This window comes from Cyprinodon tularosa, unplaced genomic scaffold (genome assembly GCF_016077235.1).
Source record: "Cyprinodon tularosa strain WSP-4 unplaced genomic scaffold, ASM1607723v1 ctg259, whole genome shotgun sequence".
In the NCBI taxonomy this organism is placed as follows: Eukaryota; Metazoa; Chordata; class Actinopteri; order Cyprinodontiformes; family Cyprinodontidae; genus Cyprinodon; species Cyprinodon tularosa.
Genome location: NW_024038958.1, coordinates 809,511 through 834,571, shown reverse-complemented (window position 1 = coordinate 834,571; position 25,061 = coordinate 809,511). Strand labels below are relative to the sequence as shown.

At 36.3% G+C, this 25,061-nt stretch overlaps 2 protein-coding genes across 5 annotated transcripts in view; one reads left to right on the top strand and one right to left on the bottom strand.

Annotated features, from left to right (window-relative positions):
• Nucleotides 1-16,457, bottom strand: part of LOC119785787 (probable voltage-dependent R-type calcium channel subunit alpha-1E) — a 163,782-nt gene extending 147,325 nt beyond the window's left edge. Inside the window, exon 1 of the mRNA XM_038288579.1 lies at nt 16,355-16,457. The gene's annotated coding sequence lies outside the window, so the exon portion shown is untranslated. The remainder of the gene's footprint in view (nt 1-16,354) is intronic.
• Nucleotides 16,458-17,314: 857 nt separating this feature from the next.
• The window catches only part of cep350 (centrosomal protein 350), a 33,728-nt gene continuing 25,981 nt past the window's right edge, over nt 17,315-25,061 (top strand). For all 4 annotated transcript variants that reach the window (XM_038288577.1, XM_038288576.1, XM_038288578.1 and 1 more), the window contains exons 1-7: nt 17,315-17,680; nt 19,761-19,849; nt 19,956-19,999; nt 20,096-20,198; nt 20,962-21,127; nt 22,371-22,975; nt 23,124-23,237. In XM_038288577.1, coding sequence (XP_038144505.1) covers nt 19,774-19,849; nt 19,956-19,999; nt 20,096-20,198; nt 20,962-21,127; nt 22,371-22,975; nt 23,124-23,237 — 1,108 coding nt within the window. In that variant the 5' untranslated portion in view covers nt 17,315-17,680; nt 19,761-19,773. The remainder of the gene's footprint in view (nt 17,681-19,760; nt 19,850-19,955; nt 20,000-20,095; nt 20,199-20,961; nt 21,128-22,370; nt 22,976-23,123; nt 23,238-25,061) is intronic.

Here is a 25,061-nt window from a genome sequence, read left to right as displayed (position 1 = left end):
GCAGTGACTGTGCAGTTCCCGGTGTTGCTCCAAGATCTTGCTTAATAATAACAGTATTGGGGGTCAAATATTCTTTCAAAACAGTTTTTTTTATTGCTCTACTGGTTTGCCTTTTTTCAGTATAACCGTTCAGACCACAGAGTACTGTAAGTGTATGAGCATATCTAAAACAGCTTAAAGCGTCTAGAAAAAGTTCATTATTTTTGTTTATCAGTAATTTCAGAAAGCTAAAAATGTTAAAGGCTATTCCAAAAAAAGTCAAAACAAACCACTGGACTTTGTTTTCCAAGTTTGAAGACGTTTCGCTTCCCATCCAAAAAGCTTTCTTTGTCCAAAATGTCTGGAGTAGCGTTGACCTCCAGGCTTTTATAGAGTAGCCCAAAAAAAGCCTTTTCATGGCTTAGAATGGAATAAAACATTTCAAAAATTTTTCACGATTTTCAGGTTACAGCTTACAGATACAATATGCAGCGTTTAAAAAGAACATTACATATAATCAATCAAAATAAACAGTTATATATTATAGCGGACATTTAGACTTCTGAAAAGTAGCCTATGTCAATATTTCTATACATTTAATACTTGGTTTGGCCTAGTTTTGAATGAGTTACTTTATTAATGTGTTGTGGTGTGGTGCCAATCAACCTGTGACCCTATTGAAGTTCAGATAGAAGCCTTCAACTGAATATCCATACATGTTGATTTGATCATCGCTGGTTCTCTGATTATTCCTCACATTTGCCAGTCAGTCAGTTGAGGTGGAACAGGCATTTGGTGGTAGGTTCACGGTTTCCGTTATCATCAGAGGATGGATTAAAGAAATATTTAGTGAGACACTCAAAGCTTTGGATGTAAATTCTTATCCATTTTTTAACAACCATATTCCTGATGTGTGTGGGGTTCTCCTTGGTCTTCATAAAGTTGCTTGTTTCCTGTTGCTCATAGGCAAACCTCTGAGGCCTTCACAGAATAGCTTTAATTGGTCTAAATACAGAGAGGTGGCTATTTTCTATTCAGATGATTTCTAATGGCAACTCATTGAAACAGATTTTATTTATAGGTATCAAAAAGGTATAAAAAGGGCTTAAAATTCTTGCCAACATTTTCAGATTTTTACTCTTAAAAACAAACTTCATCTTTTTCCACAATCATGCTCTACTCTTTTTTGATCTACAATGCAACAAAAGCACATTATGTATTTAAATAAGTTAAAATGTCTCACAAAATTTTGAAAAATTTTCAAGGAGTGTGTACATTTATAATAACACCGATGCTGGGGGTAATGCAAAGTCAACATCTATGCATTGCGATAAAACATATATTTAATAAAGCTCAAAATGAACAATCAGAGACATGTAGTTATTTTGTGCAAAATGCAAACATGTGATGCATTTAAATCTTCCACAGGAACACCTTTCTTTGGTTGATAATGAGCAAAAAGGATTTAGACCAGAGATCCACTCTGGAAATTTGATCTGAAAACCCAGACTTCTAATGAGCCAGCAATCTTCTCACTCGCTGGCTTCAGTATTTTAAAAACTTCACAAGCCCTTTGAGCATTCAAACCTATCCTATTAGCAGTAACCCATCCCTCAATATAAATAATCACATAACACTGCCAGAGCTATCCTTAATTATGCAGTTAAGAAGAAGAACATTTAACAATTAGATCCTATTTAATTATCTTTATATCTCCTGACTAGAATTAGAGAAATACTATGATGTGCTAAGCAAACATTAGACATTATAGCTTAATTTCCAATTAAACTGATTAACAGTGTATAGGGCTGCTCCTCTTGAACTCCATTTTAGTCAGCTGAATGATGAATTTTTGGGGTTTCAAGCCCCTAAGAGAAGAAAGCTACTCAATACATCTAACCTGTTGCAGAGATAGTGAGCTCTGAAAACAAGAAGCTACAGATCACAAAGCTGTTAAGGTGGGAGGCAAAGGTTGGCTACTCAGTTGTATAATATATCAGCAAAGTGTCCATCAGGCTGCTTTAAGTAATTAATCTGTCTTTTTCTGATATGGAAAGTGTTCCTATCAATGAAGCACTATGATTAGTTTTCAGCCAGACTATGACTTAGATGATGGTTTTACTTTTAGACACACACACAAAGACCCCCATTTATCAGAGAGCAAAGATCCAGTTTCATGTCATATGAACTACTGCAGTATTAAGTCCTTTCTCATAACATCACAAGAAAAGAAGACAGAAATGAAGGGATATTTACACAATCTCTTCATTGTCCAGAGTCTTTCTTATGCTCTCCTCTGCCCCAAACCTCTGCAACGCACAGGTTTTCATTAGGACTTAGATATTGATTCTAAATGTAGTACTGATGCTACAAATTTCGATGACCTTTATTTTTAAACAGTTTTTTTGTAATAAAAATTGTCCCCATCACAGTTCACTATAGATAAATAATATTAATAAATAATATGCAATAAAATATGCTTTGCTGGCCCAAACAACAAGGAGCTGTTTGGGTTCCCATGACTTCAACATGAAATTTTAAAAAGGAATATTTAAAAACTAAGTAACATGGGAATATGTTTTTTTTTTTAAGTATTCATGTAGTTCTATTAAAGAATATTCAATTTCATTTCATTTCAGCTTATCTATATAGCGCCAATTCACTACAAATGTAATCTCAATAATCTTTACTGAGACAATTCAATGAAGATGATAGATTGGTTACAAATGTTCTATCTAAAGAGGCCCAGCTAATTGCATCGTGTCCTTGACTTTTCAGAACCTGCTCCTTGTGAAGGTAGACATTATTTTGCATTGTGTCTTGACTCAACAACAATCCCTCACACCGAGCATGCATATACGAAAGGGAGCACATGCATTAAGGTTAATTTATTATAAAGGTTGTTGACTGTAACTGTAAATATTTTTGTTTATTTTATCTAACAGCCAAAAAAATACTTCTAATTCCTGTATTAGCACCTCAAAAGCGAGCAGCACAATTATGACATTGGTATTAGACACCAAATAATGGCAAATATGGTCAGACAAGACACCAACTTGCTGTGACAAACTTTACTGATACCACTGAGGTCTAATGGTGAGTTCATACAGCAAGCGGTGAACGTGGTGATTTTCACGAGCCCCGCATGTAGTTCACTGCTCTGCATTTCAGATGCACAGACTGAATGGTTATTGCTTCTTTAGTGCAGGTTTGTGCATTTTAAATGGTCATTTGTAAAAATGAAAAACAAAAGAAAATCAAAATAACAGGTCCTACTGCTGTTTCAGAGATATTAAAGATTATTTTTAGGTCACCCAGAGGCCAATTATCCCCCCAATTAGCTCTGAATTTAATCAAAATTATCTAGCCTACTTTTTCAGTACTGCTTTATCAAATCGCTCAGTGCGCATGGGCAAACAAGGATTCTTCTTCTTCTTCCTCTTAGACAAAACACAGAAGCATGGCAGGGGTGCGAGTGAAATGGAGTTCTTTCTGTAAAATTGACAGACAGTAGTTGCCACATTGACTCAGCCATGTCTTTGTCCAAATATGTCGTCGCCTTTTCTTTTTAGGGCTCTCAGCACAAAAAATTGCACAAATTACCAAGGCAGTGCGTTTCACTCTGGTGAGCTTCATATTTAACAGGAGGCATCGACACTTCCATCTTTATCCTCTTCTACTCGTTTAGCTTCCAGATAGACGAGTCCGAGTAGCGCCATTTCACAGCGCAGCTGAGTCCGGTGTGGTTGTTAGACGTACAGTGAGAGAAGGTGACTTTTAAAAATTTTAGACCCTGCGGTTTCGTCATACAGTGTGAGCTGCACCTGCGTGCATCGATTAAAATTTTGCACAGTATATGCCCGGCTCTAGACACTTTGGTCCATGTTTTAATACGGGTTGGGGGGGTAGCCGACATCAACGCTGACCCCTTATGCCTCTGATGTGGGCCGTTCAGTACACCCCAGTCGACAGCCTCCACGGGTTCCAGTTACTAGGATTAGGGATATGGTATATACAAGGGAATATGTTCCATAAACACAGCTTATAACCACAACCAACCAGGTAGAAAGGAATCGATCAGAAAAGATAAATGAAAATGTAGCTACACATGCATAAAGAGAAACAAAAAATGAAATTGAAAGTCTCACTGGCTGGAATAGCAAACGCAGATGAGAGGATTAAAAATAACTTCTTTACAAACTATTTTACTGCTTATCTGTTTTAGAGAGGCGAACGGTGAGCAGAATTTCAGTTTCTTCTTAATGACTGTGAAATTACAATGGTTTAGGCTGCAAGTTTTTAACTAAGAGAAAAAAATAAGTGGTCTTCTACACACAGCCTAAAGCCACCCACATAATATACACTTCTATTATTTCCTTTCAGTAAAAAGAAATATATTGTCCAGACCAAGACAGCGACAGAGGAAGGCTAAACAAAACCAAACAAACACAAAGATATTTCATTTCTTTTGTGTATGTGAATTCTGGTAGGAGAGATAAAATATCCAAAGAACTCTCATTGATCTGGTGCTTATCAAGCCATTTGCAAAATTATGTTTTCAAAGTGGCTGAAGAGAAATGCCAACACAATTAGATGATGCGTGAGTTCAGACAAATGGATATAAGCATGATTTTCCCAAATTAAAATGAAAACACAACAAAACCAAGAAGCTTTTTTTCAATAAACAAAATACATTTTTTTGACCAGACATGAAAAATTGAGAAATTGTTCCCTGTGGTGTCAAATAAACAAAGAGAACAAAGAGGCCCAAACCAGTTACAGAGAAATCCTGAAATGGTTCACATTGATTTTGAATTTCTACCTATACAGAAATAAGATTTTAATTTAAGACTATATTTGTCTGTACAGCCTACAACTAATAATCACAGCAAAATGAAATAGAGTTCAACCAATATGATAAGGATCATTTTCCTCTTTTTATGACTTTCACAGGGTATTTCAATGCATAACAAGTTTATCAACTGCCCTTCAACTTTTTTTTTAAATAATTTCTCTAAATAAACCTGATACAAGTTATAATGTTTTAACCTTTTTTTCTGGACAGATAACCAAGACAGTGTAGTGCATTTATATTCAGTCTCAGAAATCTTATAACTGCATGAAATCATATGCAAGTATCTTAGAAAATCAGCTACTTTTTAATAGGATACGACTGTGTACAGTTTAATCTCATTATAACTGCAGCTGTTGTGTGAAGGCTTTAGAGATTTGTTGGAGAACAAACAGCATCATGAAGACCGAGGAACAGAGTCGGTTGCTAATGGGTGGGGCCTGTACTTAATCTCGCGACCTGCAATTTAAAGTTAAAGACCTCCCTCAGATTATTGATGCACTTGCAGTTTTAAGAGATTTACTGCATGGCTCTTCTAGCTGCTGATGGCTAAGGTCTTTTTTTGTTAACTGTGGTCCTAAAATAATTTATCAAAGAAAACAAGGTTTTTCAAGTAACAAAACTAAACATATCAACTAATTAACTTAAAAAAATTAAGTGAAAAAAATAAACTGTATAATTTAATTTCAATTAGACCAGTTTGGTTTGTGAGTATAATTTTTTTTTTATCTTGGAGACATGCGTGGATGCTGCAGCCTCTGCATTCAAATGTGAAGCAAAGACAGAAGGAGACATAATAATTTAACTTTATTGATCTCACATTGTAGAAATGTACCTCTGCATTTAACCCATCCCCTTGGGGATCAGTGGGCTGCCATCGTGGAGCGCCCGGGGAGCAGTGTAGGGTTAAGGGTCTTTACTCAGAGACCCAGACAACTGTGCTACAAACAACTTTGATCTTTTCATGTAGGCATGTCATCAAAATCTAATTTCACCATCTGTTTAAGTCACTATTGAGTCATAGCAGAACAGCTATGCCTACGAAATAAGATTGATCAACTGTTATCATACTCGTTCTGCCCAGATGGCTGCTGCGTCTGATCAAATCTGTTCAAGTTCATTAATTCTTAGTCATTTAAGTTCATAAATTAATTGTGTTAAATAATGTTTTTATTGTACCATTGGAGCGATTTAATTTCAGTTAATTTTATTTTTTTTATACAGGAAGAAGCACTGTTGCCAAGCAATTCCCACTATAGGTTTAATAACATATCTGGGTCTAAATCTGAGTTGCCCCTGTGTGTGAGTGTGTGCACACACTGTTGTCTATCCCGCTATCTACAATGACTCTCTGTTGAACCTGCAGTCGACTGACAAAATGTTTTAGACGTAGCCAACCTTTTGGCCAGAGACTGTAGAGATAAACTGCAGCCATGATCCTCCACCTCGCCAGGGGTTGAACAAAATCAAACATGTACAGAAAATGGAAATTTGAAAAATTGGTAAATGGCCTGTACTTGTGTAGCACTTTATCACCTCAGAGGACTTCAAAGTACTTCACACTACAATTGGTCATTCACTCATTCCTACACACAAGCTACATGGTAGCCACAGATGTCTTGGGGCAGGCTGACAGAAGTGGGGCTGCAATAGAATCAGCGCCACTGGGCCCTCTGACCACCAACTGCAGGTAGAGTGGGTGAGGTGTCTTGCCCAAGAACACAACAACTGAGACTAACTAATAGAGTGTTATAAAACCCACTGGTCCAGGGCTCCTTTATTATATATATTTGTTTGAGTCAGAACCAGGGCTCTGCAACTATTTGCATTTGCAATCTAATTACAATTAAAGAAAATAAAAATTTCAAATAGCAGAGGAACCAATTTTTTTTTGCAATTGTCAAGACTTTGAGACAAATGTTTTCTAACTCCAGCTCTTTAGGTATTGATAATATGTTTAAAATGGGTTTCCTGACAAAAAAAAATAAAGAGAAACTTCCAGCTAGCATGCAGGTCTATGCATGCAAGTAGAAGTAAGCACTTTTGCAAATGAAAGGTTGAAGCAAAATCCTACAACTATGGACTCTGCAAGCTTTCAAGGTAAGGAAAAAAACCAAACCCTGAAGTTAAACATCTACGGGCTTCTGCTTAGTGCAAGGGAAAATCGAAAAAAGAAAAAAAAATCCCAATCGCTAAGTTGGTTGAAAATATATATATATATATATATTTTTTATTTTTGCCAAAATCGTTCAGCCCTTGTCAGACCCTCTTATACTGTATGATGTTTGAATTATGACAACAGTAAACCACAAACGCATATTATGCTCTACTGGCACATTGGGTTCCCATTTTTTTTATTCAGCACAAGATTATATAATGCTAAACTTGCGTATTTTACACTACACGTGTGCATTGCACTTCGCACATGCACAATTCAGTGACCATGAAGCTGACACCCCATCCATGTGAAACAACTCAGCAAATAGACTGCTTGGCAGTTCAAATTATCATTTGTGCTATTTTTGTTTCAGAGATATTACAGATGATTTTTCTAGGTCATCCAGAGGTCAACCATCCCTCTATTAGACTCCAAATTGCACCAAAGCGTTCCACTTTTTTAATGCTTCGTTAATGCAGATTTGCTCAGTTGCCACAAGACAGTGATCCAAAGCCCACCGGCAAGTTCATCTCAAATTGGCAAAAAAATATCATAAAACAAAAACATTGGAGTCTAAATGAGCTCTTGACTAGAATAGAAATGCTGTAACCTTACCCTGAACAGACAATTCATGCTTGGCAACTCTCCAATGTACTTGAATTAAATAATTCTGCAACTAGATGAACACCTAGTTTACAAAAACATTTGATTGCAGCAAATCAGGACACATCAGTTTATTGGATTTTAATGTTTTTTATTGACTCAGCTAATCTTTGTCCTGCAGCAAAAGGAGTAAAGAGACCCAAAACGTATTTTGGGGCTATGTTGTGGATATGATGTTGTTCAAATACATTTGAACAACATCTTCACATGATGCAACAACCTGGTTAGATTTTATAGAGCTGCTACTAGTTAAACACTTCAACTTTTATCATCCTAAATGTACTCTTACTAACATTTTATATCTCATTTGACGCTGATGTGTTTGAGAAGTACTACTTGGATGGATCCTATGGCCTTTCAGACAGTTTACTTTTGTGCAACTTAAAAAACTCAAATCCGTGAATAAATTTGCTGATGGCTCATTTAGCAAACTGCCAAACCTGCCAGTTCAATGGTTAAATGAAATCAAAATTGAATAACAAGAAAGAAAAAAGCAATTATTTAATGAAACAGAGATCAATCTGTAATTCCATGTTCCATCTGCATCTGACCCTAATGTTGCTGCTTTTCTGGTAAATTGTCACAGCTACCAGCACTTTAAAAACACCACAATTTAAAAGCTTGAAGAAAAAAAAAAATACAGATATTAAAGCTCAGTTGGTTTTTCCCCACATTCTCCTGTGGCTGCTCCTCCCAATCATACAGTCAAGAAGGTCGACAATGGTTTGTTCTAATCTCCTCATTAGCTTTTAAGAGGCAGTTTGCTGATTAGCTTTGGCTGTTTCCCGAGCTTGCACTGCCATTACCTGGAATTACTCATAAACATCAAACCCAATGACTTGCAGAAAATCTTCCAAGTCACTTTCGGTCAAATGTAAAAAAAACAACAACAAAAAAACAAAGAAAAATGCTTTTTGTTTAAACTAGAGCGCATGATTGCAGGGGCCCAAGTGTATTTCACGCTACTCACTGGACAGCCAGGTGTTTGCAAAGTTAATAATGAGGAGTGAAAGCGAGACCGAGGCAGGCGAAAGCACCTCCTCACACCTGCTGGGGTCTAACTAACAGCCTGCATGACTGAATAATTACACATCGTACTGCAACCATCCACTGCCCAGCCTGGATGTCAACCTGGTGATTGGCCAAACGCGTGTCAGGAGGTGTTATGTCACCTAAAACTAATGGACGATGTGTTTGAAGATTAGTCAGCTGTGAAATGTGAGCCTGCTGAAAATAACAATGCTGTTTTTAGAAAAGAAAATTAGATTCAGGAAACCCCTAAAGTTAAGCTTTAATAATCTAGGAAGATAGGCAATGAAATATCTCTCATACTAAAGATGACAACTTAATCTCCTGCAATGACAGAAATACAGCCTGATGATGTCTGCAAATGTTAAAGTGGAAAAGAACAGCTATAAAAGCAGAGCAAAACTTTGAAATTCTGATTTAGCAACTAAAAATTAAGTTAAGAAAACAGGTTAGAGAGAAACAATACAAAACGTTCAATATATTAATATATGTAGGTCATTTATGTGTACTTCAGTTCAAAAAGTTAAAAAATTAAGACATGTTTTTCAATTCTGTTTTTGTAAATTGATGATAAATGCTTATGTCTAATGAAGAATACCTTTTAATGAAATAAACAGAAGTTTCAAAAAGTGTTTCCTTAAACTATGTGCAAGAATTACTGCATCAATGCAGAGCAGCATGGAGGAGATCAACCTATGATTCCAGTCCTGCTTTGTTAGCCTCTTTCAGCTTGTCTGAATTTTAAGTTCTTGTAGTCCTGTTGACATCAATCCATTAATTCTTTGTGAGGTTTAAGTCATACAGAGTTTTAAATCAAGCAATATATTTTTTTATCAGCCATAATCACTCAAATTAACAAAAATAAATACTTCAACAATTAAAAACTATGAACGAAGGCTGCATTAAAAGAGTGAACAGATGAAGAAGTCTATTTTCCCTTACTCAGCTAAGGCCCCAAATGCTGCGCAGTTACTCACTCTAAAAAGAAAAAAAAAATACTTGATATTACTCAACTGTGTTATATAGAGTGCATTAGACAGTGCCAGAATCTATATAATAAATTTACAGCTTTTAATAACTCTCTGTGTTTGCATTTTAATGAACAGACAGATGCAGCAAAATATGCAAATAAGGAAACGTTACGGTCTAAGCTTTGGTTCCTCCCACCCACTATCACATCCCTCCTCAGCAATTGTTATCTCTTAATCATCAATTCTCTTTCTGTGTATCTTAAAATGTGCTGTCTCATAACAGACATAACGTATTTTCCCCTAGATGACACCATTTACTTCACTTTTAATCATGTCTGTAAATTAGAAAGACTTGATAATATACTTTCTTTCCCATTTTCCCTTTACTTCTAACAAATGTGGACATTTTTTCACATTTTTTAATAGCAAATTCTGTAAAAAAAAAAAAAACTGCATCTTTTCATTCAGATGTTTAAACACTGGTTTTTCCTTGTTTGCAGCTGGGTACCAAACATACCATTCATTTATTGAATCTATTAAATGTTTTCTCATTTTTTATGTTGGATGGTCCTTCGCCTTATTCCTGCACTATGAAATTATTCTGCAAAAGCAACAAACCCATATTCCTGCAGGGATCATTAAATTTTCATACCATCATTATGTAAGTATTGTGCAGAAAACTGTGAGCGGCCATGAGTTTGAATAGATCAAAGTCTATGACAGCAAACATACTGCAGAACTGTTTATTTGGATTTCTTTTTGCCTTTAATGTTTTGATTTTCCTCTCCCAGAACACCTTAGCCCCCTTTTAGCAGGAAGATTACATTGCATGACCTAAATTTAATAGATTTTCTTGGTCTATTTCACTAATGGAATAATACATTAAAGTAGGTATTTCTATGTTATGTTCCAATTCATCCTACTTAAACCACAAATTTCTAAAAAGGCTTAAAAAATACATCTTCAATTGCACTGCCACAAAATACTAGCCAGATTTTTTTTTTTTTTTTATAACAGCCTTTAATTAATATTACACATAGCATTTACAGAATTAGGAACAATAAATGGAATCACTAACAATAAACATAAAATAAATGTAGTTTAAAAAATGTTTAAGTCCTTTTTTCTTGGATCAGAGTCTTTTTACTAGTAATACAAAAGTAATATTACTTTCCTTGATAAATTATGCAAAAAACAAAGAGAACATGACTTTAAAATGAAGACGTGGTGTGTTGACCACATTAGATTAGACAATGGCCAAAAAAGCGATTTATTCCAACAAATGAAAGATTATAAACGCACAGAAAACAACCACAATTGGACAGGCATGATGAAGACCCATTTTTATGTCTACACCATGCAGAGTGAGCAGGGCAGTAAAGAAAGGAAAAAATAAAATCTTTGACAGAATGCACTGAGATTATTCCATAACCTGATGTTAAATTGCATTTTAGTTGAATAGGAATAACAGCTTGTTAGCCTAAAAGACTTCAGGTGGTTCTGGTCTGAAACAGAGGCCCAAGTCATGCCTACTGTTACATGGATGTTTGCAGTCAATTCGATACAGTTTATTTCTATAGCGCCAATTCACAACACACATCATCTCAAGGCACATTACTATTCAACCAGATCATACAGTCAAAGTGATTATAAGTTTTCTATCTAAGGAAAAAAAATTGATTGCATCGACTTATTGACTCGAAGGCAATCCCTCACACCAAGCATGCACGTAGCAACAGTGGAGAGGAAAAACTCCCTTATAACAGGAAGAAACCTCCAGCAGAACCAGGCTCAGTGTGAGCGGCCATCTGCTAAGACCCACTGGGGTTTAAGGAGACAGAAGCAGACAATTGTTGCTGCAGTGCATGGTATTATGAATTCCTTTGGATAATGAAGCATTTTAAATATTAATCAATAATTTAATTAATTATTTTCCCAATGACTCAGATTTAAGTTTTGACTTTCTTCAGAAACAAACAAAAGTTTGATGTATTTTATAATTGAATAATGGACTTGACATGCATCCTGAAATCCAGGCTGCACCATGAAACAGTTTGTAGCACCCTTTCTTTCCAGCATTAAGGTCCTGGGTTCAAACTCCACTCTAGAGTATTTTTGCATGGAGTTTGCATGTTCTCCTAATGCATATGTGGGGTTTCTCTGGCTCCCTCCAACAGTCTAAAGACATGTCTTCTAGGTCAGGGTTTCTCCATATATTTCAGCCTGTGAACAGGCCCATAAAAAACAATGCAACAGACTGGTGCCCCCCATAAAATACCTATTTATCTAATTACATTATTAATTTTTTTGTTATTGCATTAATAAATGCAATAAAAGTCATCGTTTTAATTTTTTGTATTTATTTAAATTGAAATGTTATTACTCAATTGTAGATTTTATAATTTCATAGTACATTTAATATCTGAATTATGATTTAAATTAACAAATAACTGATACATTTTTTTTGTTATTTCATGGTACATTTCAGACATTCACATTGATGCATTTAATGATATATTTTGGCTGCCTAAATACCTAAGAGATCACATCACAATGACTATCTTGCAAAGCCCCATTAGGTCCTGACCGCCACTTTGGGAAACACTATTCTATGTCTCGGTTCACTGCTTTTCGCCCCGTGACCCTCATGGACAACATTTTTTTTTAAATACAGGACTTTTCAACTTTCAGTGCAATTAATCTTTAATAGAGTCCGAACTACATGTATAGAGTTGTAGAACTGGGATACCAATAAAGATTTGACATCCTGTGTGTCATCATGCTGTCTGGGTGCTACAATGGGGGAAAAAAACAGTACTCAAGGTAGACATAAACTACACATTTCTGGATCCTTCATCTGCCACAGTGCTGCCAAAACTCAACTCTACAGCTCATTTTTACACCAGACACTGTAACCCCAAAGAGAGTTCTTGTATTTTTGCAGAACAAGTAAGACATTCTCTAATGGGCTCTCTAGACTTTGAAACCGTAAAGGTTATTTTCTTGCTTATCAGAGCTTCTGTATTCAGATAAATGAAAACTGTACATTATAATCAGTCTACTTGCACAATGTGTTTTGAAGAACTGCTGATTGTCTGTTTAACAAGAGCTTCATACTACAGGAGAGGATTGAAATAAATATGCAGGAATTAGTCATCATCCAAGATAAAGAGGCCAACTGCTGTTTTCAACAAGAGCAGACTGAGATTCATAACTTCACCAGGGCTGAGTGAAAAATTTCCTGATTATGATCAACACCATAAGTTGATTATTATGAAGGTGAGAGAAGGTACTTCAGTAATTCTTTTTCCACCGATCTAAGCACACATTGATAACACCCAACACTTTTATAGGCTCAGACCTGCCAGTGTGCATTAATCTACCATTACACAATAACTTCTGTTATGTTCAGTTTTTCAAAACATGTTTCAGCAGCTGCTACGTACTGATTGTATTATTTGTCTATTTCTTTTATTCTTTTATGTTTCTGTCTAAACATTTTATTGCATTTTTTTAACTTAACCCTACTTTAAATATTTCTGAAACTTTAAGTCTAAGCTGTGTTGCGTAATTATGTTCTCAATACCTATTTATTCAAGTCTAATTTGTTCACATTTTGATTTCCGTTTACATTTTTTTTTTTCGTTTACCAATTTTCGTTTACATTTCGACCACAGAAAAGCATAAAAACTCACTTGTCAGTCTTTTCTTCTCTGTGATACGTTGTTTCGGATTTTCTGTTGGTATTAATATCTCACTGCTTTAATTTCAAAGCTTTAAAAATATTTACCCAGAGGTGGGAAGAGTAAATACATTTTCTATGTTACATTTACATGAGTACCTTTTAGAAAACAACTTACTTTAGTAAATTAGAAAAAAACACACTTTTAAGAGTAGATGTACTTAACTGTACTTTTTACTTTGACTTAAATAATAATCTGTGAGAGTATTGCTACTCTAGTACAACTTCTGGTTACAGTGCCACTACGAGTAACTTGAGCTCTTCATTATAAATATAGTAAACAGTAGATCTAGCTGGAGGCTCTTTAGGTTCCTGTTATATATGCATTATTTACCGTAAAGATTAGTTTTCTAGGTAGTGTGTTCACAGTTCGGTGCAGTATTAGCCTTTTTAGAACTGCTGCTTTTAATGGCAGATGTTGAAATGTTAACTGAGGCATTAGTTTCAGGTTGTGGTCCAACTTTTTTAATTGTTTTACTATACTTTTATGCTTTTTTTATCTTCACTAGCTTTTATTTTTTTCTATTTTATTGTTTCATTCATGTAAAGCATATTTGATTGTCTTTGTATAGATGTGGGTTATATAAATAAAGTTGTCTTGTCTATAGGTTTATGTGGAAAACGTTTAAATCGGGTGCTAGGAGCCAGCAGCTGCTCAATACTAGTCCTCTTCTGAAGCACTATTTTACTCCTACTTTCTTAGATGATTACTTTCTACTTTTACTTTAGTAATTAAATGTTACAGCAGTGCCTCTCTTCATTGAATACATTTTTGGGGTACTCTACCCACCTCCATACTTACCTATTGACCTTTCATGCCCCCTCCTGACCATTGGCATCGCTATATTATCCATTTACAGGTTGCATTTTGTGTCACAGAAAGACCAGGACATCTGATAACATGGATCCTTTCCTTAGACACTTCAAAACGAACATTTACATTTCTCAGACATCCATGCCGTTGAAGTGATTCTGAGTATTTGGACACGACTGATCAAATGGTGGGTGTCGCTCACTAAAATTAAATTAGACTAACAGCAGCTTGAAAAGAGTCCCTGACACCACGGTTGCATAAGATGGTTTTCATTCTTTAGTAGCTTACCTGAACTCTTTCACCCAACAAAGGTGTTGACTCAGGTTTTAAAATTAATCATTATCTTCATCGTTAACACATGCTGTTTAAAAGAATTAAACACATAAACAACAAAAAATTCACAAACATTATATGGAAAACTTAGGGCTGAATATGTTTGTCCGTGGAGCAGCATTTGTTTTGTATGGTATGAAAGATTCTTTTAAACGTTTCTGTCCTTTTGAGGAAACCCATTTCCTCTAATGGTATTTTGAATATAGGCAAAAAAGCTCAGTGTTTGCCCAGATATCCATATGCCTCCTGTTTGCGCGATCACCTGAACTTTTATGGTTTTCTTTAAGCAATCCCTTTTTTATTCTCTATTCAATACAGATCAAACTACTTGCATTGGCATAAACAATAGCTAGTCTATGAAGTGAATTTTCCACCTGAGTGCTGTCTCTCTGAAGCTCCTCCAAAGCAGAAGGTGCTGTTTTAACTCTACAATAAATTCCCCCATATTTTCTCCCTGGCCTGTCCTTTGTTCTTTGCTGTGCTGTTTGTTCTGTAATGATCCCTTACAAACCTCTGATATGACCACATATTGAAGGGGGCTGAATAACAATGATTGTCAAAACATTTTATATTTTTTCCAACTTTTTTTCTTTGTTTATAGTCATGCATAACTTTGCATTGGCCTTCCACATAAGATTAGAGAATAAACTATTAAATTCTGGGTTTTAATGTAACCAAAGGAAATGGAGCTTAAGGGTTAGTAATCTGTTTTCAGTTTGCTGCAATTACGGTATATAATCTTTGAGAGCGATCAACCAAAGACTTTGTCTGCTATTAAACACAGTATGGTCAATGAAAATAGAGCTTAAGAAGTACATTGATGTTCCCTCCTGAGCTGGACAGCAGCATTAATTTATACACCATGAAAAGCAATTTACACCCTTGTCAGGGAGAATGGGGCAATTTGGTCTGGCCAATCAGAGCACTCAAGAAGAAACGATTAATAAAACAGGAAATAAAGACACTGGGGGTGTAACTGGTAAGTATTCATATGATTAAATAATTAACAAGGGAGTCCAAAGAAGGGGAATCGATCAAAGACTGGATCCATTTTCTCTTTGCTAAATACGATCACTTGATTAATTCTAGTAAAAGCCCACCACCCTACAGGGGGAGATACCAACAGGATGTGTGAAGTAATGAAATCATCTGGAAATGCTGCGTTTTCCTTTAGTAGCTTTAACAACTAACAAACACCAACTGTTTAAACTTAAATCTATTTCAGAAAATAGATTAATAGGTTGCCCTAATGTCTCACCCCCATCCCAATACATATATTGTTTGGGGTATGTTTTTCTAAATAAATACATAAAAACAAAGATAATTTCTTCAACTAATTGTCAGAAGTAAACCTTATAAGAAAACCTTGTAGGATTGTATTTATTAGGGAGCAAGTCAGATAAACATTTTGTTTTTAAAAGTCTGTTTGTCTGATTTGTTTCCTTTCTCATACTGACAATTTTATTAAACAATCAGAATAGTGCCAAAACGCTCTGTCACTGAGTATAATTCAGAATGCATTGAAGAATGACTTATGCATTGTCATTGATTTTGAATGTTTTGTAGAATAATTTTTCAATAAAAGGATGAGCTACGCTTTGATTTCTGATGGGCAACCATTCAGTTGTAATTCTATTAAATTTTTGTGTTACAAAATCAACTAAAAGTGACTGACAGTGTTTCTTTCCTCAGCCCTTCCATCTTCCATTAAAAAAATAACACCTTTTAGTTGTGTGCAGTTAGAAAACTGCAAAATATATTCTATATTCTACTATTTTAGTGCACTGGAAAAAGAGGAATTTCAATTTCTTACCTAAAAGGCAAAACCTTGTGTCCATTTCGGTCCTCTTTCCATATAAAAAATGAAAACGCGTCTGTAGAAACGACCACCTCCACTGTAGTATTTCCTCTGAGTCCTTAGAGAGGAGAGAGAATGAGGGAGGAGTGGAAGGGAGTCTGGGTTATAGCAGGTTATTTGCCGAGGGGAACCGAAAGAAAAGGATGGATTGCCTAAATAACATCCCCCTTTTAAAGAATATATCATAACATACAATTAAGCCGATTATAAATGCAGTGGCTGAGATGCAATCTAAGACATCAGCTGTTTCATAACAGAAATGCTTTCAAACATTACAAGAATCCTACTTGTTGCCTTCTGCATGGTTTAACAAAAATCCATAACCTGGAAACCCGATGATCTGTCATCTTAACGGACTACTGCACTGCGGTTTATATATTTATGACTCACCTGTGAACATCCAGACCACAAGCTGCAGAAAAAAAACTCTTAATTTTTACAGCCATCACATGTTTGTCAATGAAAAAATAGATAGAACAACGTTTTAAATACTGTAAAAATCAAAATATATGCCTTTAAAATGCCTTAATAGCCGATTCGAGCGAAAACAAAGTTTATGAAAAATTAAAACTAAAGCTGTGCAGGTTTAAAAGGAGCACACACCTTTTGAATGGTTTATGTATTACCCACATTGGCCACAAGAGGGTAGTATAGTCTAAGATGTCGTTTTGACTGTATTCTATGTGCATAAAAGGGGCTTTCTTTCATGTCAGTGAGTTTTAACTCATATATTGTCATACGTGCTATTTAAACAAAAGCGCAGGCACCAAATGCTTAGGTTTTAGTATTTAGAAAGTATCTAGGTTATCGGGAATTTAATTTCTAATGTGACCGATCGTTACAGGGTTTTTTTCGTGTTTGAGAAGAGCGTCAGACCATATGACGCAAGCCAGCTATCGCGATATTTCGTTGTAACTTATCTATCCGTCTTGGATACTAGTTTCACCGTTGAAAAACGTCAACATAGTAACCCGGGAAAGGCGACGTCGGAAAGACAGACGAAGACAATTTTTTAAACAACCCCTACAGTTGTTTTGGGAACGATACCTTTCTTGTAAAACAAGTTGGGAAAAAATGGAAGTACGTCTGTTGAAAAAGTTGGCAGTTTAGTTGCTGTAGCTTTTGGCTAGTTGATTAGCTAACGTTAGCTAGCGACGCTGACGGTAGCAAACAGATCGCCAAAGGAAACCAAAAGAGAAGTTTGAGATTTTATGACTTTCATATGACAAGCTCCTCAGCCTAAATGTGGACAACCAGAGAAATTGGACCGTTCTCCTAAAGGTATGTCTTTTTTAATGCTGACAAATTGTTGCTATGCTAAGTTGATGTTTTTCCTGCCACCTAGCGAAACTCTCGAGTGTGCGGTTTCGACAATTATCTGGTCAAAATGAATTCCTATTTTGAATATATCCAAAAACAGCAAATGATGTGTTACTGTCGTTGTTGGGTTTTTAGCTATCCAGACACTTATTAGAAAATGGCTAATCAATTGTATATTCTGAGATGTATATTCTCAAGTTTCTAAAGTACCTTGTTAGTTTTGCTATCACAATCCTTGTTATTTCTACATATTTACCTGTGAAAAAAGCAAAAAAAAAAAAAAAAAAAAAACATTTTCCACAAATATGTGCGTGTATATATATTTAATTATTTTGTTTTTGTTTTACGAGGTCAGTGCTAAATGTAATTTGCAGGTCTCATGACAAAGCTGAATGTTGAATGAGCAAACTCGCAGTATAAGTGATTTGCCATATTGAGAGTTATTGTCATTAAAAAAAAAAAAAAAGAGAGAGAGAAAAGAACTATTTTCCTGTAAAGAGGAAACCCTGGCCAGTATTTCCTCTTTACATGCTTGGCTAAGATAGTATTTTGCATAGTATGCCATTTGTGGTTTGAAATTAGATTGCAACACTTTTCTTTATTTTAATGTCTCTTCAAATGTGATAGCCACATGTTGCTACCCTTGAGTAACATGAGAAATACCCCTACTTATTTCTCATGGCATTAAGTTTTGCTGCTAATTAAATATTGATTATATAATAGTACGTTTTTCAAATCGCAATACACGTTTAATTGTGTCAAATAAAACGGTAGGTTGGAGTTGTTAAAGATATACCAAATCAAACCACTACTCATGAGGATGTTTGTTGATTAAAGCGACTGTGATTTCTTTAACTCTTAGTTACATATTCATCTGAACTTTGTCATGACCTCGAAGTAAAGGAATGGTTTAGGTTTTACTAATTTGACTTTGAATTTCAACTATAATAACTAGATGTGTAAAGGGAGTTTTGTTTTAATAAAATAAAATAACCCTGACATGGTATTTTCTTTCCAACTATCTAAGTAAAGGATTTTCTAGTTTCAGTGTTTTTGAGTTTCTGCTTCGCTAGCCATAAATGCCTAAACTGGTTTTGAGTCACATATAAGGCTGTTCCTGAAAGATACTCTAGAGCTAATTAGGGATTCAATACGCAGTGTTAAGAAAACGTAGTGTTTAAAAATAAATGGTTATCTTAGTACAAGTAGGTGTTTGACCAAATTCAGGATTGTGTTTTTCATTTTTGATATGAAGTATTTTAAAATGTAGACTTGTCCTCTTTCAGTTCACATCTTGATATTGCAAGGAACAGCATGAGTACTACATTTCTTAGTACCGGTAAATGCACCCATTGTTTTCGGTCTCTCCCATTTAAATAGAAGCTACATTGTAAACCCTTTTGTTAAACCTGCTTTCTGTTCTTAAAACTGTAAGAGAACATATGTAATTGTAAAATCTCAAATGTTGGAAGATCAATGTGACTTGTTCTTGTTCTCCCCCCACTAGTTTCACCCTCTTGACTGTGTCACTTGATTGGTATGAGTGGAAGCCTTTACTTACCAAAACATCACGTGACTCAGGGCGTTTTATTTGGGTACTAAAAGGATAACCACAACAAACTACTAGTTATAACTTTATTAGAGAGTTGTCCAGTAGTGACTGAAACTGAAAATTTATCAATGCAGTGTTGTTATTTTGTGGAGAAGACGATCCCTTATTAGAACCAAACAGTCACGCATTCATTATGTGATAAAAGCACTACTTAAGTTAATCCAGTTATTTGACTCAGCTTTTAAGTTGCTTTCAGTAAACACAACTTTGCTGATGTGTGCTTTCATCAAGGGAATGTGCTTTTTTAGCCAGATGATGTGCTTATTGGATTAGTCTTTTGATTACTTGTGTCCAGACTGAATGATTATCTTCAAGCTAATTAAAAAAATGTATTTTGTTTCTTTGTTTTTATTGCATAAGTTATTCATTGATTACTTTTATTCCCACAAGCTATTTTGCTTAGAATTTTTTTTTCCATATTGGCTACAGGTGAGTGGGAGAGATGAGAAGCAGCAGAACCACTGAAGTACCCCTCAAAACATCTGCTCAACCCTTTCCAAATCACAATATTGGTACAGGTATGTTAAGGAACCTTAAATGTAATTTACACTAGTAGGCTAGATAGAAACTGGGTTACTGATATTTCTTCTGTGTGTGTGAATTCTCTGTTATTCTGTTTTTCAGAGCTTACAAATGCATGGAAAAGTTTAGCTCAGTCCAAAGCTGCTGTAAGTACACATAGAAATGGTTTCTCCTCAGTTACCTTGTTTTTGCTTACCTTCTTGCATTCTTGAGAATTTGAAATGTATGTTCCTCTTTTGTAGCTTCGGCACATAGAAAACCGGTTGGAAGCCACTCCTGGAACTGGTGTTCTACTCGATACCTTCTCCCCCAAGAAGAAAACATCAGGAACATCTCACACCAGGGGTGAGTTACTGCAATGTATAAAACTTGCATCCTTACAATAGGCATGGACCAGTATGAAATTTTGACGGTATGTTACCTTTAGCAAGAATATCACATTATTATGATAACAGCTCATATATATTATATCAATAGGTTGTTAATTTTTTTTTTATTAAATGAATAACACTGAAGGTTGCTTGTTAATTTCAACATGGCTCAAACTTGACCTTTATTTTAGCAAATAGTGCTGGTTGATGTGGCCACTGATATGCTATTATAATAGCTGTATTCTTCCTCTGTTTATTGACATTTAGAGCAATCTTCTTCCTTCAGGTTGTTGCTTTCCATCTGCTCGGGTAGCCACGGTATTTTCTTATAGCTGACTTTAATATGTTTAAGTGCCAAGCGCTGCATGCATCCGAGCTGTCTGAAAGGGCAGAAGCAGGGAGAAAAGTTTGAAGCCTTCAGTCATAATTCAAACTGTAGAGCGAGCAGCTACAAAGGAGTTAGTGGGTGGAGGGGTGGTGATGCTGCAGCCGTTCACAACCTGAACTGTCTCTGATTTCTCTTCGATTTGTAAATGAATAAATAAAATGCTTATAGTGAAGGAATGTTATAATGGAAACATGCACCGGGTTTGAAACTGTGACTTTTCAATTCTGGGGTAAACCTTAAAAGCGGCCCATGTCTATCTGACACATGGTCTTTAGAGAGCCATGATTACTTGCTCTGTTGTGAAAGACCATCAAGGAAGCTCTGACCTCTTTTGTTTTTTTGTTCCTAGATGGAAGGCAAGCTGATGTTTCAAGAAGGAATACAAAGCCAAGAGGTGAAAATCATCAGAACCCAGCTAAAAGTAACTCACGCAGCCCTTTGAGGAATGCCACACAGGACAGCAATGTACGAAAAAGCAGCAGTGTGGAGTTCAAAGAGCCTCTGGCCTCATACAGGTACCGGAATCTGTTGATGATGGTTGGTCACATTACCTGGCTGTATTTGAGCTTAATGGTGGCAGATCTTAAACCCTTTATTGGTTCGCTCCAGTTTAACATTGACCACTGTAACACCAATGTTGTTAGAAAAAGGGCTGCAGTGAATACATGTATTAATGCCAAAAATGTTTATTTCAGTTTGGTAGGTTCAGCATGGGTCTATACCAAAAGATTAGTGCAGTGTTAAGCCTTTACACCCACATAATATTTAGGTTTCTATAGCTCAAGTGAATAACTGTACTTTCTGCTGCAGAAGCTTAGCATAGCAAAGTACTCAGACTTTCTGCTATCATTGAACTCTGCTGTACAGAAACTTGGTTTCCCCATTAGCTTTAAAAATTGGAATAACTGATGAACCAAACCGCAGCTTTTTATCTGGGAATGCATCTCTTAAATACACAATGAGTTTGAAAGCAACTCTTACACTGTGTTGTGCATATTAAACAGCCATCTGGGGCGACAGTGGCGTTGGATGTAGGAGTTTGCCCTGAAATCGAAGGATTGACGGTTCAAGCCCCGACTCCGACTTTCAGTGTCGTTGTGTCCTTGGGCAAGACACTTCACCTGCATTGTCTACTGATGGTGGTCAGAGGGCCCAGTGGCGCCAGTGTACGGCACCCCCGCTTCTGTCAGTGAGCCCCAGGGCAGCTGTGGCTACAATGTAGCTTGCCACCATCAGTGTGTGAGTGTGTGTGTGTGAATGGGTGAATGAATGTAGTGTAAAGCGCTTTGGTCAAGTCTCCTGACTTGAATAAAGGCCCTATATAAGTACATGCCATTTACCATATACATAAACAATGTAACATTTTTTCTAAACTAGCAAACAACATCTAAGAGCATTTCAAATTAAATAACATCTATACATATAACATATATACAATGATTTTGCAGCGTGCTCAAATTAGATTTCATTTTTCATATATTAAGAGAGATTATGTGATAACAATTCTTTCTTTTTTACTCTAGGGTAATTTAAGACCCTAATATTCAATGTTCTTTCCTTCCAGGACTTTGTATTTTGCAATGTATTTTCTAAAATCACTTTTTTTTTTTTACACTTTTGTTTCTGAACGTTTTAAATACAGGGATTATTTACTACATACTCTAGTCAAAACCTGTTTTATTTGTAAATTCACTTGGCAGTAAATAAAAGTTAATCTCACTTCTTGTCTTGATCCCATGTAATCTGTTGTATGTCCAGAGAGGCCACACCTCCTTCACATCCCTTTTCTCAGTCGGAGGCCTACAATCTGCAGCCAGCGCCAGAGTCTTCATACACATCCTCTCCGCCTTACACGGATCCCCTGCCCAGCCAGCTGATCTACCAGAAAGTAACCAGGGACAAACAGACTGACAGGGACTTAGAAAGCACACACTCCTCTGCAGTGGAGAGTGCTGAGGTGCGATACATCAACGATCAGCCGGTCGTGGATAGCCTGAAGACAGAGCAGAGCTCTCACAAAGCACAACTTGTGATGGATAATCACGAATCAAACCCATGCTTGGTTCGGACCCCTGGCTCTTCTCGCCAAGGGGAAAGCTCTCCTTCCACAAGCCCTGGTTCAGTGTCCCAGCGGTTGGAAAACCTGAGGCGACATCAGCCGGATGACAAACTTGAGAAATTAAAAGAGCGCATTCGAAGACAGAGACAACATTTGGAGGAGACAGCACAAGGAGAGGCGCTTAAGGGTCATCTTAAGAAGCCAGTTGTTGCATTTGCTGAGGGTGACAGTGTTGGCTCAAGCAGCATGCCAGCAGCCAAGATACGCAAAGTAACATCAGCACCACCAGCGCCTATTTACAAAGGTACTTTAATAAGTCTTATTGCTATTAGCATGTGTTTTATTGCCTCTGTTAGGATCATGTTTGTATTTATTGTTTCTGGTTTGGAACCTTAGACTTTGCAGTACAAAGTAAGGTGCTACAATATGTGAGTTTCTGTTTTTATTTGCAGGTTTCAACAGCACAGAGACAAAGATCCAGACTCCTGATGGGAAAGTCTGGAAAGAGGAGGAGTTCCAAAGCCTCAGCAAAGAAATCTATGGAGACATATCACGGCAATTTTCCGGTAAGTATATACACAAGGCTACTCTGTTTTACTCAACTATATTTTACTTTTCTTGTCAAAAGTCCAGACTCACAAAACCTTCCTTTTGTAGTTTTATTGTATGTAAATAGTTATGTAAAGGTATCCGTGGAGTACGGTATTGGAAAAGTTGACAACTTTGTATGGTTTGATTAAAATTCTGCTGTTTTAATCTGTAAATGCATAGAATTCTTAAAGTAATGATTGCAGATTATGTTCTTAACGGTGAAACACCACTAGCTGGATTGTTTGAAAATAGTTTTCAAAGGCCTTTGAATGGGTGTGGGTTAGGGCTGCAACTAACGATTATTTTGAAAATCGATGAATCGGACGATTATTTTTTCGATTAATCGATGAATCGGACACAAAATATTTTTTTTATATTAACCTCTTTATTCCAAAATAAACATTTTAGACAGAACAAACAAGCACACAAGTGGTGCAATATGAAAAATAAATGTTTGTGTTAAAACTATGCAAACTTACATGAGAAATGTAGCTGTACATCCACAAAATATAGGGTACTTTGTTTCATAAAGCGCAAAAAGAGACAGGCATTTTTGTTTTTTAAAGCCCCTAAGGGGTTCAAACAATAGGCCCCCCCATTTCAACAAATGAGGTTTTTTTAGACTAGAAGAGTTCTGCCTTTTAAGACAGGAAAGTATAGCAGTTAAAGATGCTACTTGAGAAAATACTGAACCATAGAAATAAAAATAGCCCTGTGATTCAAATTATAAATTGTATTTGGAATAAAAATGAGAGAACTAGGGGTGCTAAAAAACAAATCCTCCAAAGACAGATATTTACATGGGAATGTGGCAGATAATTATTTGACATATTACTGATCTTGCTGGATTTTATTCTGCTTTACTTCCATAAATTGCAGGATCTTCTTTACTTTCTTTGCCAGAAGATTTAAACTTTAAAAGCCTTGCCCTCATAATTTGCAAATTAATTTATTTATAAAGAAAATATAAACGCTGCTTAAGCTAATTCAAATGAAATTAAAAGTAAAATAAGAAGCCAACCTTATCACTGTCTGTAACCTACTAACAAGCTAAGGAAAGCATCAGATGAGCTACCTGAGAAACTAACTTACGTTTCCCCACTTTAAAACCAAACAAACATGGTTACTCATCCTGCTGATCAGCTATCTTCACTGCCATTGAAGGCTCCAACGTGTTTTCTTTTCAGGTGCTGCGTCATAACAGTGGTGCTTCCGTGCCATGCTCATTTGTTTTTTACAAAAGTTGCATGTTACGACTTTTTTCACTTTACAAAGCGCAGGCTATTTTAATTATTGTGATCAATTTGCGCCGTCAATCCCGGGGCATGCGCGCTTCATTTGCAGTCTGGACGCTGAGGGTAAACTCCTCACTAAAATCCCGCGGCTCGGACTGCAGCACTGAGAGGGATTCCTGTGGGAGAGGGAGAACGGGGTTGGGATGGGGGAGGCGCCCCACAGCAGCAGCTGCCGCTGGAGGACAAGAGCAGGAACGATACATGCTTTCACGTAAGAGTCTCCAAAAGCCGCCAGTGACACCGTAAAAAGTCGCCAGATTTGTCGCTAGTCGCTTTTTTAAAAAATAGTCGCTGGAGGGGTCTAAAAAGTCGCTGAGTTGGCAACACAACTGCGGCGCTGACTCGCTCCGCCATATTTTTTTTTCTTCCCCGGGATGACGGCGGCGGCGGATGACGCATTAATCGCGCGACACAACTAATCGATGATTAAATTCGTTGCCAACGCTTTTAAAAGTCGATTTTTATCGATTTTATCGATTCGTTGTTGCAGCCCTAGTGTGGGTT